This window comes from Mus caroli, chromosome 7 (genome assembly GCF_900094665.2).
Source record: "Mus caroli chromosome 7, CAROLI_EIJ_v1.1, whole genome shotgun sequence".
Taxonomy (NCBI): Eukaryota; Metazoa; Chordata; class Mammalia; order Rodentia; family Muridae; genus Mus; species Mus caroli.
The window spans coordinates 59,884,513-59,901,893 of record NC_034576.1 but is presented as its reverse complement, the minus strand read 5'-3'; the positions used below and the strand labels follow the sequence as shown (position 1 = coordinate 59,901,893).

At 42.9% G+C, this 17,381-nt stretch overlaps 1 protein-coding gene across 2 annotated transcripts in view; it reads left to right on the top strand.

Moving 5' to 3' along the window:
• Positions 1–7,906: 7,906 nt before the first annotated feature.
• The window catches only part of Gabrg3 (gamma-aminobutyric acid type A receptor gamma3 subunit), a 619,070-nt gene continuing 609,595 nt past the window's right edge, over positions 7,907–17,381 (top strand). Inside the window, exons 1-2 of one of the 2 annotated variants that reach the window (XM_021166877.2) lie at positions 7,907–8,393; positions 13,445–13,593. In XM_021166877.2, coding sequence (XP_021022536.1) covers positions 8,341–8,393; positions 13,445–13,593 — 202 coding nt within the window. In that variant the 5' untranslated portion in view covers positions 7,907–8,340. The remainder of the gene's footprint in view (positions 8,394–13,444; positions 13,594–17,381) is intronic. The other variant, XM_029479966.1, reaches the window with a different exon arrangement.

Here is a 17,381-nt window from a genome sequence, read left to right as displayed (position 1 = left end):
TACTCACTGATAAGTGGATATTAGCCCAGAAACTTAGAATACCCAAGATACAATTTGCAAAACACATGAAACTCAAGAAGAAGGAAGACCGAAGTGTGGATACTTTGTTCCTTCTTAGAATGAGGAACAAAATACCCATGGAAGGAGTTACAGAGACAAAGTTCAGAGCTGAGATGGAAGGAAGGACCATCCAGAGACTGCCCCACCTGGGGATCTATCCCATAAACAACCACCAAACCCAGACACTATTGCATATGCCAGCAAGATTTTGCTGACAGGACCCTGATATAGGTGTCTCTTATGAGGCTATGCCAGTGCCTGGCAAATACAGAAGTGAATGCTCATAGTCATCCATTGGACCAAACACAAGGTAACCAGTGAAGGAGCCAGAGAAAGTACCCAAGGAGTTGAAGGAGTCTGAAGCCCCATAGGAGGAACAACAATATGAACTAACCAGTACCCCCAGAGCTCCTTGGATCTATACCACCAATCAAAGAAAACACATGGTAGAACTTGTGGCTCTAGCTGTATACGTAGTAGAGGATGGCCTAGTTGGTCATCAATGGGAGGAGAGGCCCTTGGTCCTGTGAAGGCTCTATGCCCCAGTATAGGGGAATGCCAGGATCAGGAATGGGAGTGGGTGAGTTGGGGAGCAGGGGGCAGGGAGGGGATAGGATATTTTCAGAGGGGAAATTAGGAAAGGGTATAATATTTGAAATGTAAATAAAGAAAATATCTTTTAAAAAAAGAGTGCTGTGTCTATCTAGTGAGACTCCATTAGAGAAAATTCATTTTTCTTTTCTGGGAAACTTAGAGATAACATTTGGTTTAGTGGTGGGGCTTTATGTCCACTTCTTGTCTTAGCCCTGGAATAACATCTGACTTAGACTTGTGCAGGCCCCAGGGATATTGCCAAAGCCTCTGTGAGTTCATATGTTGGTCATCTCTTTTGAGTCTAGCTGATCTTGTTTCCTTGGTGTCCTCTGACCCATTTGGTTCTTACTGTCTGTCCCCTCTTCTTCTGAGAAAAGTTTATTGAGCCATGAAGGGATGGGTTCGAGGGAGACATCCTATTTAAGACTGAGTATTGCAGGGTCTTTCACACTCTGCGCTTGGTCCAGTTGTGGCTCTCTGTATTTGTTCCCATCTCCTGAAAGAGGAAACTTCTCTGATGAGACCTGATGCATAGACTGATTGGTGATTATAGAAGAAATTTCATTTCGAGTCATTTTATTTTTACATTCCTCTAGCAGAACAGTGATATTTGGTTTTCCCCTAGGTCCATGTGCTATCTTGTCTCAGATTCTTGGCCACTTGAGCTGTGTCAGGGATAGATGTCATTTCATGAATTTGGCCCTAATTCCAACTAGATAGTAGCTGGTTACTCTTACAAGCTTTGTTCTACTATTGCGCCAGCATATCTGTTGTGGGAACTATTAAAAAAGGAACCAGCACGTTCCTGCTCTAATGCCAGCAACTCTAAGCCTCGGCAGCCTGGCCAGCCATACACTGGCAGGTAATAGCTGACCTGTTTTTATCTTGTGGAGGAGACTTTGACTCAGAACTCCACTATCTCTCCACTCAGCTTGCTAGGTTCCCACTGGCAGGTCATTACCATGCCAACCTTATGCTTCAAATGACCCACGACCTTTGTGGTGCATATCAGGCAAAGTCAAGCTTTGCTGGTGTACCTTTCTCTTTTGAATCCAGAGGAGTTGCTGCATGAAGGAAAATGCAACACAAACTTAGTGAAAAAACAATGTTAACTCAATCTCTGGGCGCAACAACTAAAACCTAATCTTGTAAGCCTTATTAAAATTTGATTCCTCTGGTGGCAAATCCTTGTGGATCTACCATGATACTGGGAAACTCTAGCAGCTACATTTTACCCTTATGCTGTCCCCATTCCGAAAGGACCTAGCTCTCTCCTGCTTCCTCTCTTCCTCTGTCCAACCTGGAAGTCCTGACAACTTCCCCAGTGATTGGCTCCTTCATCCATTAGGGGATTGGTTTACAAGAAGCTACCTGATCCATCCACAACACATATCTTACAGGCAAGTCACCATTGTAGAAGAGTTTGTAGCCTGGCTGGTTTTTATCTTTTCTCTTTTGGTGCTGTGCAGAGTATCTTCCAGTAGCCTGAACACTAATCAATGGGAGTAGTGGCTCTAGTTATGAACCAGCTGACCTTCTCCGTGTTCAATGAGATATGCAGGTATTGACTTCAGCAATAAATAAGGCTTTACCATTGATTTGTGGCAAGTAACTAATAGCCTTGACAATAGCCTGAGTTGTTGGGGGGTGTTCTATGGACCTCTTTCAGCCACCAACTCAATTAGATGTAACCCATTTCCAGAACCGGAGATTTGGTGGAAGATGTCTACTTGGGGCTTTGTCTTCCCGTATCATTTGGTGATTACATTTAGATTTCTTTCATGTATGTATTTACATAAGAAGTTTCTATACAACTGCTGAAGGAGACCCTAGTTTTAGCTGTCCCTCTCTGTTCTTCCTCCCTTACCCCCCTCTTCCCTATCCTTCCATGTTTGATCCTCTTTTCACAGGACTCCTTCCACCACTGCTTTAGGAGATTTATAACTATCCATTCTGTTTTCTCTTCCTAGGGAGATCATTCCCTCTGCCTACTCCCTTACTCTATTGCTAACCACTGTGGTTATAGAGATTGTAGCCTGCTCATTAAAAGCTAATGTCTTAGTGAGGGTTTCTATTCCTTCACAAAGATCATGACCAAGAAGCAGTTGGAGAGGAAAGGGTTTATTCAGCTTACACGTTCCACATTGCTGTTGATCACCAAAGGAAGTCAGGACTGTGACTCAAGCAGATCAGGAAGCAGGAGCTGATACAGAGGCCATAGAGAAATGTTATTTACTGGCTTGCATCCCCTGGCTTGCTCAACTTGCTCTCTTATAGAACCCAAGACAACCAGCCCAGGAATGGGACCACCCACAATGGGCCCTACCCCCTTTGATCACTAATTGAGAAAATGCCTTACATCTGGGTCTCATTAGGCATTTCCTTACTTGAAGCTCCTTTCTCTGTGATAACTCCAGTTTATGTCACGTTGACACACAAAACCAGCCACTACAGCTAACATTCCCATATAAGCAAATACGTACTACATTTGTCTTCTGGGGTCTGGGTTACTCCATTCAGGATAATTATTTTTTAGCTCTATCCATTTACCTGTGATTTCACAATTTCATTTTTTAACTTCTGAGTAATATTTCATTGTGTAAATGTACCGCTTAAAAAATTCTTCTCTCGTACAATACATTCTGGCCATATTTTCCTCTCCTTCCTCTCCTCCCAGTGTGTCTACCACAAGTGCCCTTTGTTTTCCTTAAGAAAAGAGTAGGTTTCCTAGGGATAACAATTGGACATGGCATAACAAGTTACAATAAGACCAGGCACACACCCTTATATCAAGGCTGGACAAGGCCACCGGGTTGGAGGAAAGGTGTCCCAAATGCAGGCAAGTGTCAAAGACAGCTTCCACATAACCAACCATAACTTATATGGAAAGGACCTAGGACAGACCCATGCGGGCCCTCTTTGTTGCTTCATTCTCTGTAAGCCCCTATGAACCCTGCCTAGTTGATTCTGTGTTCTTGACCGTGCTGGCTTCTATAATCTTTCTCCCCATCTTCCATGGGATTCCCTGACCTCTGCCTGATGTTTAGCTGTGTACTGTATATTCTTCATCCATCCATTCATTCAAAGATTTTCCATATGTGAAAAAGTATGCATCTCTGTGCCTGTATGTGTTTATTGTGCTTTTTATATTTATTTTTTATATTTTTTTCTATTTGTTTGTTTAGTCCTATTCTTGTTTGTTTTTATTTTATTACTTTTTTAGATGTCTGTTTGCATTCTAATGAAAGAGAGAATAAAGGATGTGGATTTGGACCACTGGGAGGATGGGAAGGATCTGGGAGATAAGTTGGGAGAGACCTCTAGTCAAAATATATCGTATGAAAAAAAAACCTATTTTCAAAAAAAGTTGTAATTATAAAAATAGGAATAGCAAGGTTACATTTCTTAAATGCTGACACAAAGTGGTGGCCTGGGGACACACTGCTTTATGCATTTCGGGTGAAAAAAAAATTTAATTACCAGTAAACAAATGCCTTTATGACCTAGAGATTTTTTTTTTTGAGTCAAACAAGAAAGAAAAATGAGCATGTAGTTGCACTAGAGGTCAGATACAGAAATGTCCTTCATCCTTGTAAATAAGGAATAGAATACTCTCATAGTCAATGAATACTATATATAAGGATAAAAGTCAAGACTGATTGTTTCAACAGAATAGGCACAATTCACAGGATACTTACTAAATGGGAGATTATTTAGAACATGTTTTCACATTTTTTCTGGTTGTATAATGTCAGGTGCAAAAGCAGGCAAGCCAGTCCCCTGTGGCAGATTGAATAGTGACTTTGGAGCTCAGATACTGTGGTAGTAGACTCTGACAGTATCCTGTAGAGGGTGGGCAGATGGTACTTTATTCTTACAGTGTAAATATGTGTTAAAAGGCCACAGAAGCATGCTATGAAGATTAGTGCATTTCTGATGTGAATCTTATCTTCACTAGTAATTTTTGATTGAGTTGAATATTTGCTCATGAAGCATGACACATCACAATTTAGAAGTATAATTTTGGAGCAAGGGAGGTTTTGTTTAAAACCAAAACCCAGAAAGCCACATCTTCTGCTCATCTTTGTTTTGTGGCTTTCTGGGGTTTTAGTTTTAAACCCAGAATGTATGGCTGGCGCTGGTAAGAGGTGAAGTGAGGCTGCAGAGGGAATCCTGAGAGGTATTTCTCCAAGAAGCCACAAGAGGATCTCCAAGCTAAGGCAGCCAGCTCTGCTTCTCAGGCATTCACACCTCCTGCCTAGAGGAGCTATAGCTGAGCTCTCAAACTGCAACAGACCTCCAGGTCTTCCCCCAAGCATTGTAGCTGTCTGAACAAGTGCTTTGTTGGCTCTCAAGGTTTGTAGATTGACTCACAAGCCTTACTTAGGTCTTAGTATGAAGTACCAATGTTTTGTTTTTTTTTTCTTCAGAATTTTCTTTTTTCTTTGAATCGCCTCCCTCCCCCGCAACTCCCCCTCCTGTTTATTTTCCTAAAGAGGAAAAGAGAAGTGAATTTTGCTCACCCAAATGGAGCTGTTAAGTTTCTCAGGTGCTGAAGATAGGAAGGCTGGCCAGCAGCAAGGGTACACAGTGCAGTGTCCATGCTCAGCAAAGTACCCCAGCCCGGTCAGTTTAGGCAACAGAGGAAAATCAAAGGCTAACAGCTGGTGCTTTGAAGATTCTTGACCTTGCATTTTGCTTTCATACTTATGTTCAGAAAACTTGCTTTGAATACCTCATCCCTCCTGACTCATTTAGCATAAAATATTTTTTCCCCAGGCTGTACCATGGAGGCTTTCTACAGTAAAATATTCAGCTCTGTAAAGTTGGCCCATTGTGTCCAATAAGTGGAGCAAAGCATTCCAAACTTAAGAAGAGGTCAAGTCGCACTCATTCATAATAATAGCACATCAAACCTATGCAGAAAAGAAAAGAATAAACCCTGCCAGCATGGGGCTGTACAAAGGTCTCACATCTATTCCACTGACAGGTTGTGATAAATACAGACACATATAATCCCAGGACACCTCTCATTATGCTGACATTTCACAAAGCCATCCAAATGCCAGTCTGTCTGTACTGTATAATAGATTGTAAACAACTCATGTTCTGAAAAAAAGAAATGACGAGAATATAGAATAACAGGAAGACTCCATGAGTGTCTGCCCTGCTTTGTGTTCTAAGAGACAGTGGACACAGCGACTAAGGGTGATTATGCGAATCATAGCCTTGGGGGTGGTATTTAACCTCCTGGGACTTTTCTCTACTTATGCAGTGGGATTATTCTGTGAAAATTTGAATGAATCAACAACACTGACTCTTGGCTCCTCCCATGGAACCATGCCTGACATTATTTTTACCCATGTTCCTGTAACTATGTCAAAAATGGAAGCATGAAAGACTGCTACATTTACTTTTAGTTTTCTTACAGAATATTTTTAAAACTTAGGAGGTGATAACAGGCAGGTGGCTCTCCTGTAACTATGAATTCTGCTTCCTTGAGTTCAAACACACTTGAATACAAATATTGTCTTTAAAAAGCATATCACTACCAGACAGGCATTTCTCTTATTCCATAAACAACCATAACAACTACCCACATGACATTTATACATAGTAGGCATTACAAATAATCTAGAGATGGCTTAAACCATACCAGAGGTCTATGAAAATCTTAACACATGTTCTGTGACAGATTTAGCATTCCCAGCGGTCCTGGAAACCAGTCCTTGGAGTGAAAATTTGAGACATGATTGCATTTGTATAGAGACTCAGGATGATTGTGCACCATCTTTTGACTAGATTTTGAAGGGTTTCTTTGTATGGTACAGAACTTAGAGATGAAGGAGAGTTTGATAGAAACTTCAAGAAGGAAGGTAGGTGTTGGCTGTTAGGAATCTCCATGGGACATAGGCATTCGGACTTATATAAGTGCGGGTAATGAAGGGTGATAGAAAATGTCCTGATTGGGGTGAGCTGGGTGACGCAGGAAGAAGGCAGTGGCCTGGGATTAACCAAGACAGAACAATCCTTAGTTAAAAGCAATGCTGTTATCAAGAACAGTCTCCAGCCTCCAGCAGGCTCACAATTCTTACCTGAGAATCTAGAGACAAGGGAGGGAATTCCCAAGAGCTTCAACTTGCTTCTCTCTGTATTTTATGAAAAAGCTTACTGTCAGTGTTTCTAAAATCCCTTCTCTTGGGGAGATAGGAGCATTGTCAACACCCTCCTCCTGGGCCCTAACAACAAAACAGTGTTCACCCCCCACACATTTTAGCCTGTGGACCTGGAGTTTATTGGCCATACCCTACAGAGGTAAGAGGTTGCTGACAGGATCTTGGGTGATCACAAAACAACTTTACTTAACATGATTAATGGTCTCTTCATCTCCCTCCTCTAGTTTTTCCAAGCCTATGCATTCTAGTACCTCCTTCCCTTAGACACAGACTATTGGCAATGGGGGCAAAATTGCAAAGAAATGACTGGGAGAAGTGTCTAGACATCAGGTGAGGATCCAGTGACCTTCCCAACCCCTCCTTCTGTGAAAGAAAGCCAGCAATCCACAGGCCCAAACTTGATGCATTCCTGCAAGCAGGCATAGCTCCTTATAATGATGGTGGCAAATTAGCTGCAAGGGAAGTACTTTATAGCATCCAGTATTAACGGAATTGTGTCTATGATTAGTAGTTGAAAATGTATTTCTAAGTTTTTTTTTTTTAATTATGGAAGTAAAATTTCTCTTTGTGTTGAAGTTAATGCTTGCATGCCAAAAGATTAGCTTTCTAAACTATCCTACAAATAAAAACAGGCAATTTCAGTTTGGAACAGGAAAATAACGTCAGTCCCATCCAACAGGGTCCTTTGCTTTCTGGCTCCGGAGCCTTCTCTCTGGCCTTAAACATTTCACTTCTACTAATTACTGATAGTGTTTTAGTCTTTCTTTTCTGCGAAAAGGGGACATTGTTGGGACTTCCCCAGCAAGCCACAGTTATGAGCACCAGGGGGAGTTCAGGTAAGCAAGCACCACCCTAGAGAAGATCGCCTTTTGGCAAACCATCTCACTTACTTGCAATGGCGTCCCTAAGAGAAGGCACACGGCACAGGGGACAAGCAGGGTGGGTGCGCTGCAGTAAAACTACCAGTGCCCATGACTCCATCGATGACACGGGCCAGTCCCCAGGCCCTTTCTGCGCCTCCTTGCGGGATCCCCAAGCTCTCCTTCCCACCCACCAGCCCCGCCCCCTTTCCGACCTCCCAACTCCGAGTCCATTCAAACCTCACTGCCTTTGCCTGGCATTGCCAAGCGTGTTAATTGGGGAAACTCCTCCCCGCCGCGGCCGGCGGGCACCACCGAGGCAACCGCGACCTCCCGCTACGCTTTGGAGCGCAGCTGCCCCAGCGCAGAGCCCTGAGCCGGCCCGGGCGGTGGGGGGCTCGGGCTGCGGGAGGAGGGTGCCCGGCCACCTGCTGCCCCCCCTCCCCGTGCTGATCGCTCCCGAGAGCGGACGCACCCCAGCTCGTGTGCGCCCCGCAGAGCCGGACCGTCGGGGACGCGGCGCTCGGAGCAGACACCTGTCCCTCCCAGTCCGCAGAACCCTGGGCGCTGCAGCCCGTGGGAGTCTCGTAGGCGCCGGAGCAAGTAGAGACCAAGCCCTGCAGAGGCCTCGGACCCGCGCCCGGAGAGCCATGGCTGCAAAGCTGCTGCTTCTCCTCTGCCTGTTCTCGGGCTTGCATGCTCGGTAAGTGGCTCCCAGGCGTTTCCAAGAGGCCGGCGGGGGCGGAAGGGCGGCGGGGGGCGCCGTCTGCCGGCCGCCAGTCCCAGGTGCGCGCCGTCCACTGGGCTGCAGGAGCGGGAAGGTTCCCGCACCTCACCTCCTCACCTGTAGGTCTCCCCCAGGACCAGACCTCAGCTCCAAGGCCGCCACAGCCCTCTGCAACCCGGTTTGTGTGGGGACTGTCTGGGTGATTATAGGATGTGGTGGTTTCAAGGGACTTGGGAAATCAAAATGATGAGGCAAGTAGCCTTATCTTTCTCCTCATCAGTTATCCAAGGGCTTTCTGACATGCATTGGTTAACACTCTATATGTTCCAGCACTGAAAGAAACCTCCGGACCCAGGAATTCTGTTTTCTCAACCACCCTATATAGATTACAGAAGAGGTAATTTGCAGGAGGAAAGTGGAGGGGGCTGGGGCAGGTGGTCAGGAAGAGCACTGTTTCTTCTCCAGGTCCTACAGCAGCACACACAAGCACCCCATCTCTATTAAAGAATCAGGTTGCGGTTCACATGGAAGCTTCTTCTTGAAGCTCTAAGAAATTATCTCACTGTGAATACCCCAAACCAACACCGGTCAGCTAACAGAAGATGAACCCCGCAGACAGACAAGGGCTCAGAAGAAGGACAGTGGCACCAGAAGGGTTAAAGCCTGTTGCCATAAACACAACTAGAGATGCTGACATGGTTTAATTCCACCTCCCAGATTGGTGTGCTGGTTAGCTCCTGCAGAACTAACCTGAGTTTTGGAAATTCCTGGTTGTCTCCCCAACTGTCACCCTAAGAATTGGAGGACACCCCATTCCCAGAACACACTTGTTTTGACATTTCTCAATTCCCTGGCTTAGAAAGCAAATTAGAAAGCAGCTAGCCCTGAGGGTCACAGGTCCTATAGCTGTCACAGGCTTTTATTTCATTCACATTTGTGAAATACCGGAACTCGGACGACAGCCTAATAACTCCCCCCAAAACTATGAGAGAGGGCTTCCCAAATTCTTACTCCAACCAGAAAGTCCCGCCCCACCGGCCAGGACTTGTTCTTCCTGAATTAACACTGGAGACTTGAACAGTCATTCAGGATGCAGAGGATCCCAAGGCCTCTCCACCAAAGTTTCTTCTCTCCAGGGAGGGAGTTAGAAAGTGGGGTAGAAAGTGTCTTTTGAAGGAGATTGTGCCTGGAGGAATCTTAGATTAGAGACAAATACCACCAGAAGCATCAGTAAGGCTACAGTCATGTCACCGAGTCCCTTGCCATAGCCATCAACTCAAAAACCTAGCTTGCAGTTCAGGGTTCAGTCAGTTATTTAGATTTCTAGTTGTGGTTCTGGAAGGAAAGCTGCCTGTTTCCCTCATCATTATGTGTGCTCCCAGAGAAGATGGAGCACTCTGCTTTCTGAAGATTTCCAAAGACACAAAATCTCCCAGGATTCTTCATCTTTCCTTTCAAGTCAAGGTGCACATACTAATGTTAATATGTCCTCTGTTGAGTTTTCAGCCTTGGTAATTATGATCGCAACTCAGTTTAAAAAGAACCCATTTTGAATTTATTGCTATATGTCTCACTTTTGAAGAGTTTTTTTTTTTTAAGGGTTTTTACAAACATGTAAGATAGTTGAATGGTCCATCCATCTTTCAATCTATTTGTTAGTTTTTAGAGGATTCTCTTCAGCATTCAAGATGCCTAGCTGGTATGGATCCCTTGTAGATAGGTTCCGACAGGATGCTCTGTGGTTTTGCAGTGGGGGTGCCTGCCTACAACAGGGGGTGCCCCTGACATTCATGACTGAGCTTATTGCACAGGAAAATGCAGTGCTTCCTTTCAATGGTTACTGATTTGGGGGGTTCAGGAGTTCTTTTTGATACTGAAAACACCTTTGAATGTTGTCTCTGCCATTCCGATGACGAGAAGGTGTAAGGATTGAAGATATTGTCTGGGGAGTGAGCATGTGCTTGTTTTATTTTTAAGGAAAAGCTAATTGAGCAATGCTGTTTAGGATCCAGCAATCTGAGCCACAGAGTGCTCGGAAGGTTATATATAAGCCCATGTAGAATTTTGAAGAGAAAGGAATTTCCATTTCATCCACCTGCTTCTGGGTCCCCTGAAGTGAGATTAGCTTTTCTCAGGGCACTGTGTCGGGCAAGGGTTCATCTTCTGGATTGGGAGAGGCACAGAGCTGGCAGCTGGGGAAAAGGGACCACTGAGGCATCCTGTGCCAGCGACAGAGCTGGGGTGTCATGGAGGAGAGGTAGAGAACAGGCCTGCTTTCCCTGCCTTCATCCCCAGCACTCCCACCTGCCCTACCTAGCCACTGAGGAAGAAGCTTATGCAATTTCAGATAACGCCTCTCACCACTAGAGGGAGAATGAGACTCCTTATATTCCCTGCCCTTGAAGTAGCCAGGTTTTCTGGGACTGTGCAGGAATATAGGAGTGTATATAGTTAACATGGGAGTGAGTATGTTGCCTGTGTACAGTTGACTGTTGGGTCAGGGAGGACCATGGAGCCGCAGACTTGCTGCTTCTGCATTAGTGGAGAAGAGGGCAGGAGGAGAGGAGACCAGGGGAAGAAAAGAAAGGGAGGGCAGGAAAAAGGCATGTAGCAGGGGATTGGTGAGGTCTGATTTCACTGGGACTAGCTACCTAATTCTACAGTCTCCAAGTGGGACTAGCTACTATCTAATTCTGCAGTCCCCAAGTGACTTTGCTCTGGAATAATTTGTTAGGTCTTAAAGGTACAGTGTAGCTATCAGCCATCCAAGTAATTCATCCTACCTCTTCTTGTTTTATTTTGCTTTGCAAGGTGATACAATTAACATTCCTGATACAGCTTCTAACTATGTAAAATACTTGAATATTTAAAAGTTCTATAATATCCTTTGTACAAGTAAGGTTTTACAGGTAGTGAGCTGCATTCTCCTTACTGGGTGAAAGGGGTATTAAATATCCTAAATTCCGCTTTGTGGTGAATATTCTGCTTAGGTAAAATCCACAACTGTTCTGGAATTTGTGGAAGGCTTAATTTAATTTTCTAGCCAGCCGGGTATTCATGAAATAGAATTCAGTTTAAGATCAGTTTAGGAGTAGCTTAATTGCAAAAGCAATTCTACAAGACTCATTATCAACGTCTCTCACACACATGGATAGCTGTTCTTTCATGTCCATATTTACAGTCCCAAGTAGCTGTTGATTAGGAAAATAGTTTTGAGCATGTACAGACTTTTTCTTGCCCGTATTCCCTAACCAATACCTTGTAATAACCATTTTCATAGCAGACGTGTTGAACTAGTCATGTGGGAATGATTAGAAGCATTTGTGAATGTCATGTGTAAATAGAGCATCATTTTATGTGTAGACTTCACCATTTTCAGATTTTCAACTATTTTGGGAGTTCTGTGAACAATATTTAGTAAAGAAGAGACAGCAATGCATGGATTTGGTTTTAGGTGGCTGGACTACTGTAATTCGTATGGGCCATAGCTTTTTAACACACACAAGAGACTGGTGCAGATAAGAGCTGGCTTGTCCATGTACGTTTATATATGCCTCTGAAGATCTGAGTGAAGATGAAAGCCTGAACTTTAAAGTGATTAGACTTTTCACTGATTCCTTGTTAACTTCAGAAAAGTGACTTGCCTGAGGACAAGCGTCTTGGTGTGGAGCTGACTTTTGACTCCTGTCTGGAAGTCGGAATGGAAATGAGCCTGGACCCAGTCAGGACAAATCCCTCTCAGTGTGTTCCCTCACAGCCTCTTTTTAGAGAAGTGACATTAAGGCACACAAATAGACAAACTAGGACAGGAGCTTTGTTTCTTAAGCTCTTCGAAGGTTCCCACCTGCAATGAAATATTGCTTCAAGGTAGAAGGAAACCCTTTTTCATTCTTAGCCCCAGGTGCCAGGACACAGAGAGCCTCATTCTCTGAGAAAACCAGCTGATGGCTTGAGGTTTCTCCTCATCAGAGCCCCTGTAGGCATGAACCACTCTGTAGAGTGGGAGGTATGGTGCTTAACAGAGAGAAGGTCAGAGATGTTCAGCTCTCATTGGAATTCACTGAAATGCTCACAGGATTAAAGACACACTAGAAAATATTTAATTCTTAAAGCCTGCTGAGAAAGAAATGAACCAGTTTTGGTGATCAAGGTGTGTAAATGGGCAAAGGACATTCTGCAGTCATCAACTAGCACATCTCCTGGCTTTTCCCCCATGCTGAGTGCCAGCAAAGCAAGCCACTTCATAGTGTCCACACAGTTATCCCCCAAAGTCCGGCCACATGGAAAGCACAGTCAGAGTCGTCTGTTTTCAATGAGTCTGTTCTGTAAAAGCTACTCCTGCTTCCCACAGTCTTGTTGGTGGGACTTAGAAACAGCACTACCAAGTACTCTGAAGGGTGTCTGATTTTGACAGGTTGGTGTTATGGTGAATATTATTTAAGGGTTTGTACCCCACTAGGTCATTTAGTTCCCCCCAAAAGACACAAAACCTTTATATTTATAATAAGTCTTAAAGCACTAGAGCTGGGCAGATGTCAACCCTCTATACTATTTTGTTTATTTCCCCATAAATATCCTCAATATATCACTTGTTGTGTTCTATCTGGGCTGCTTCTACTCCAACTGGCTGGCCCTCATGGCCATGCACTCATAATCCATCTACTTCATGGTGTGATCTTGCCACTCCTCCTGCCCCCTCTCTCTCCCCATAGTCTCTGCTCAGACCAACCCAGTACAGGTTGGTAAAGTACTTTTTATTTCCTGCTGGCCAATTTGACATCTGTTGACCCATTGGTCTGCCTCTGGTTTAATTTGGGCTGGGCTGTTCCTTTAACAGCAGTTGTATTCTTGCTATGGAATGTTTCCTAATTCTCATTTTACTTATTTTAGTTTTACAGGTAACATGCATGGCTAGGTGGAAGATCCTGGGGATTTTCCACCCATTTTAGAAGCACTTAGAAGGAGGAAATGTAAAGAGTCTTCTGGAGTGGTTACAATTTATGTGTCACATTGTGTTATAACTGCAGGTCCAGGAGGGTGGAAGAAGATGAGAATGAAGACTCTCCATCAAACCAGAAGTGGGTCTTGGCACCCAAATCACAAGACACCGATGTAACGCTGATTCTCAACAAATTGTTGAGAGAATATGACAAAAAGCTGAGACCGGACATTGGAAGTGAGTGCCACTTGTTATTCCAATATAAAAGATGCTATGAATATCTATACATTTAGGGTTTTCATATTAAATAATTATAAATCCCGAGTTGCTAACATAGTGCAACAAGGTCTTATGTATTTGTCACAGTTTGAAGTGAATGACAGCAAAGCCAAGAGGTGGCCAAGTGTGGGTCTGTGTTCCCTGTCCTATCCTTAAGGTTTTGACTTCCGTTTCTCCACTAGGGTACTGAGCTTGCTGCGCAGGTTTAGACTTCATCAACACACTCTCTTCATGGGAATGGAGATCCATGCTATCCCCTCTTTTACAAGTTGGATGGTTAAGCTTTGTTTTACCTTTTTCCTGCTGAATCGAGAGCTCCTTACCTGTCCTTTACTGTCTGTCAGATCTGTAGCTTGGCTTCGTTCTCTCTGCAGGATCCTTCACAGGGAAGGTTTTAATATTGATGGAACCTGATTTATTGGCTCTCCTTTTAAGGAGTCTCTCAGCACTCTTTCCACAGGCTGTGTTTGATAAGGTGCTCATTGGCTTGTCCCTTTTCCTGTGCCTTCGACACAAAGTTCCTCTGGTTTTCTAAATCCAGGACTGCATTTTATCTGTAGCAGGATCTATAATTACCTTCATTCTAACTGGAATGAGATTTCAAAGTCTTTGTGGTTAAGGAAGGAGAATTTTAAAGGTGTGTATCCATCATGATACTGGATAAACTATGTTATATTTCCTTACCTCACTTCTTTTTGTATATAGTGATGAGAACTGCCACAACTCTCCAACTTTCATCCTGCTTTCAAAACATTTCTCCAGAGTGCGTCCAGCAGAATATCTAGAGATAAAATAAACAACAAGAAAACAAAACAAATGCAAAAGCAAACAAATGCTGGCCTGGATGTAGGAAAAAGAAACACTCACTGTTAGTGCAAGTACAAACTGTTGCGATCAATGTGGAAATCATCATGGAAGTTTCTCAGGAAGATGGAAAAATGAATCTGCCACATGATCCAGCTGTACAACTCGTGCGTTTATAACTAAAGGACTCTATCTCCTACTGTACAGATATTCACTGATCTTATATTCACAATAGCCAGGGAGTAAAAACAGTCTTGCAACTGATGAAGAATAAAATTTGGTACATTTATTATTGGTCATGTGTCAGAAATGAAATTATGAAAATTTCAGGTAAATAGATCCATCAGTGTTCATTCTAAATCATCCAGGTTCAGAAAGACAGACACTTCATATTCTCTTGCATAGGTGGATGGTAGCTTTGAATATTTAGATCAGTATGTTAAATTGGAGTAGCTACATACACCAGGAAACTAGTAAGCAAGTGACCATGGTGGGTGAGGAGCAGATTTAAAGGAAAGGGATGAAAATGTGGTTTAGGTATAAAGGAGGGGTGGGAGAATAATGAACTAAAAAGGGTTACCTGATTTGCAGGTTGGAAGGGTAGAGAAGCAGGAGCGAGTATGGGGGAGGGTCAGTAACACTGAAGGCATTTGAAAAAGCCACCTAGAAACATATATATATATATATATATGTGTGTGTGTATATATATATATATATATATATATACATATATATATATATATATATATACACATACACATGATGTATATGTATTATATACACACATTAAAGGAGATTAAATCGGTTTACCCTCTAGTGGAGGATATTCCTAGAAATCACAGCCTATCAAATAAAAAAAACCTGTTACTAGGCATGGATTATCTATTTTCTGTTCTGTTTTTCTTTTTTGTCAATGGGTCCCATAGAACATCCTCCAAGCACTGTAAGATATTGAAATTGCTCTTTTTTTTCCCCTGTAGAACTTAATGGTAAGACTTTTGCTGCACCACATAGTTCAGTCATAGAATATGAAGAAATCAAGCTGGCACTTACCTGGAAGCTTCATCCATACTGGCTAGGTTTCACAGAGCACATCCTATGCATTTTACCAAGGAAGAAAAGTAATAAATACTTAAATACATATGCAAATCCTGGGATCTACGATCCTATCCTGCCTGACCTAGCAAGATACAGGGCACTAGGGGAACAAGTATTATGTAGTAACCAACAGCTTTTATATTGGATATAAAGCCAGGTTGGAGTTTTATAATCTTTAATTTAAATTTAAAACAAGGTGGAATTCTTGCCCTTTAAACTGGGCCTAAAACCCATAACTGACTGTGTCATTGTGTTTGTTTAAATGAGAGTGGTCCCTCTATGTTCATATATTTGAATACATGATCTTCAGGTGGTGCTTGTTTGAGGAGGGCTAAGCTGTGGCCTTGCTGGAGAAAGTATGTTATTTGGGGGCAGTCTTGAAATTTGAAAGATTCATGTCATATTTGGGTTTGCTTTCTGTTTTGTGGTTGTGGATCAAGATGTAAGCTCTCAGTTGTTCATTAGGTCTGCCATTGTACATGTAACCATCTGAAATCATAAACCAAATTAATACTTTATTTTACATGTGATATCCATTATGTTGCCTTGGTCATGGTGTCTTATCATAGCAACCGAAAGTAAAGAAAACAGTCATAGACTCTAAGAGAGAACCTGTGGTCATGTATGTCACAGTCCTTAGGGGAGAGTATAATACTTTATTCTGCTAAGTCAATATAGTAATAAACTTCTCTATAAGTACTGATCTTTACAATTGTAGAATAGTGCATCTCTGACTCTCATTAGAGAAGTTTCTTTTTGGAGTAGATAGAAATTAACACAGAGGCTCAACTGGTCAGTGTGCACAGGATAAAAGAATATAGTGTGCTCAGCTCTAAATGGGACATTTATGTCACACCTCTCCACCAAAGCTCAGGGATAATCACAGAAGAGGGGATGGAAAAATTTAAGAGCCAGAGGTAATGAGTACTTAGTGATAAGATAATGCCAGCACATGCATGAACTCAGAGCAGCCATGACTGTATGCAAAAGACCTGCACACAGTTCAGCCAGCCAAAATCCTAGCATGAATGACAGAGGGGTCCATCAAGTTCCACTCCTGACTGAGGAATCATTGATAAAGGGAAAGGAGTTAGTTTTCCTTGGGTATGTGGTCCCTGAGAAGATTAGATATCCTTGTACCAGTGTGCAATCTGGCAGTACAAAGTGGAACTTAGTCGTTTAAAATAGAGTACCTAAAGTGAAAAGTAACTGGGGGTATGGGAGGGATTGGAAGAGAGCTTGGCATGGATTTGATCAAAACACATATGCAGGTATGAAATTCAAAAAGAGTAAAAAAAAAAAACAAAAAAACAGCTCATCAGCATGAATGAGGTCTAAATTCCTGCAATACAAGTTTCCTGCATTGGGTGATCACCCAGTCTTTCACTCTCTCCATTTTAAAAATCAGTAGTGGGACAAGCAATGAGGGCAAAGTTGCAAACAAATGACTGGGAGAAGTGTCTGGAAGTGAGATGAGGATTTCTACTGAGAAAGGGGATTTCAAAATGTTACTGACTTCCTCAGTGTTGATCAGAGCAAAAGCAAACTTGCTCTTCTGTGAAAGTTCAGTCTAGCTGGTACCTTCCATCCTGATAGTACATTCTGTGGGGTAAGAGGGTTTTTGTTGTTGTTGTTGTTTTTTGTTTTTTGTTTTTTTTTTTTTTTGAGGAAGAAAGTGGGCATGTCTAGCTTCCAACACAGAACTCTACAGCCCTCCTGTGAAGGGTGAGGTGCTACTGTGTTCTTCATAGAAAGTTGGAGGCAACATATTTAAACTCTCTCTGTCTCTCTCTCTGTCTCTCTCTGTCTCTCTGTCTCTTTCTCTCTCTCTCTCTCTCTCTCTC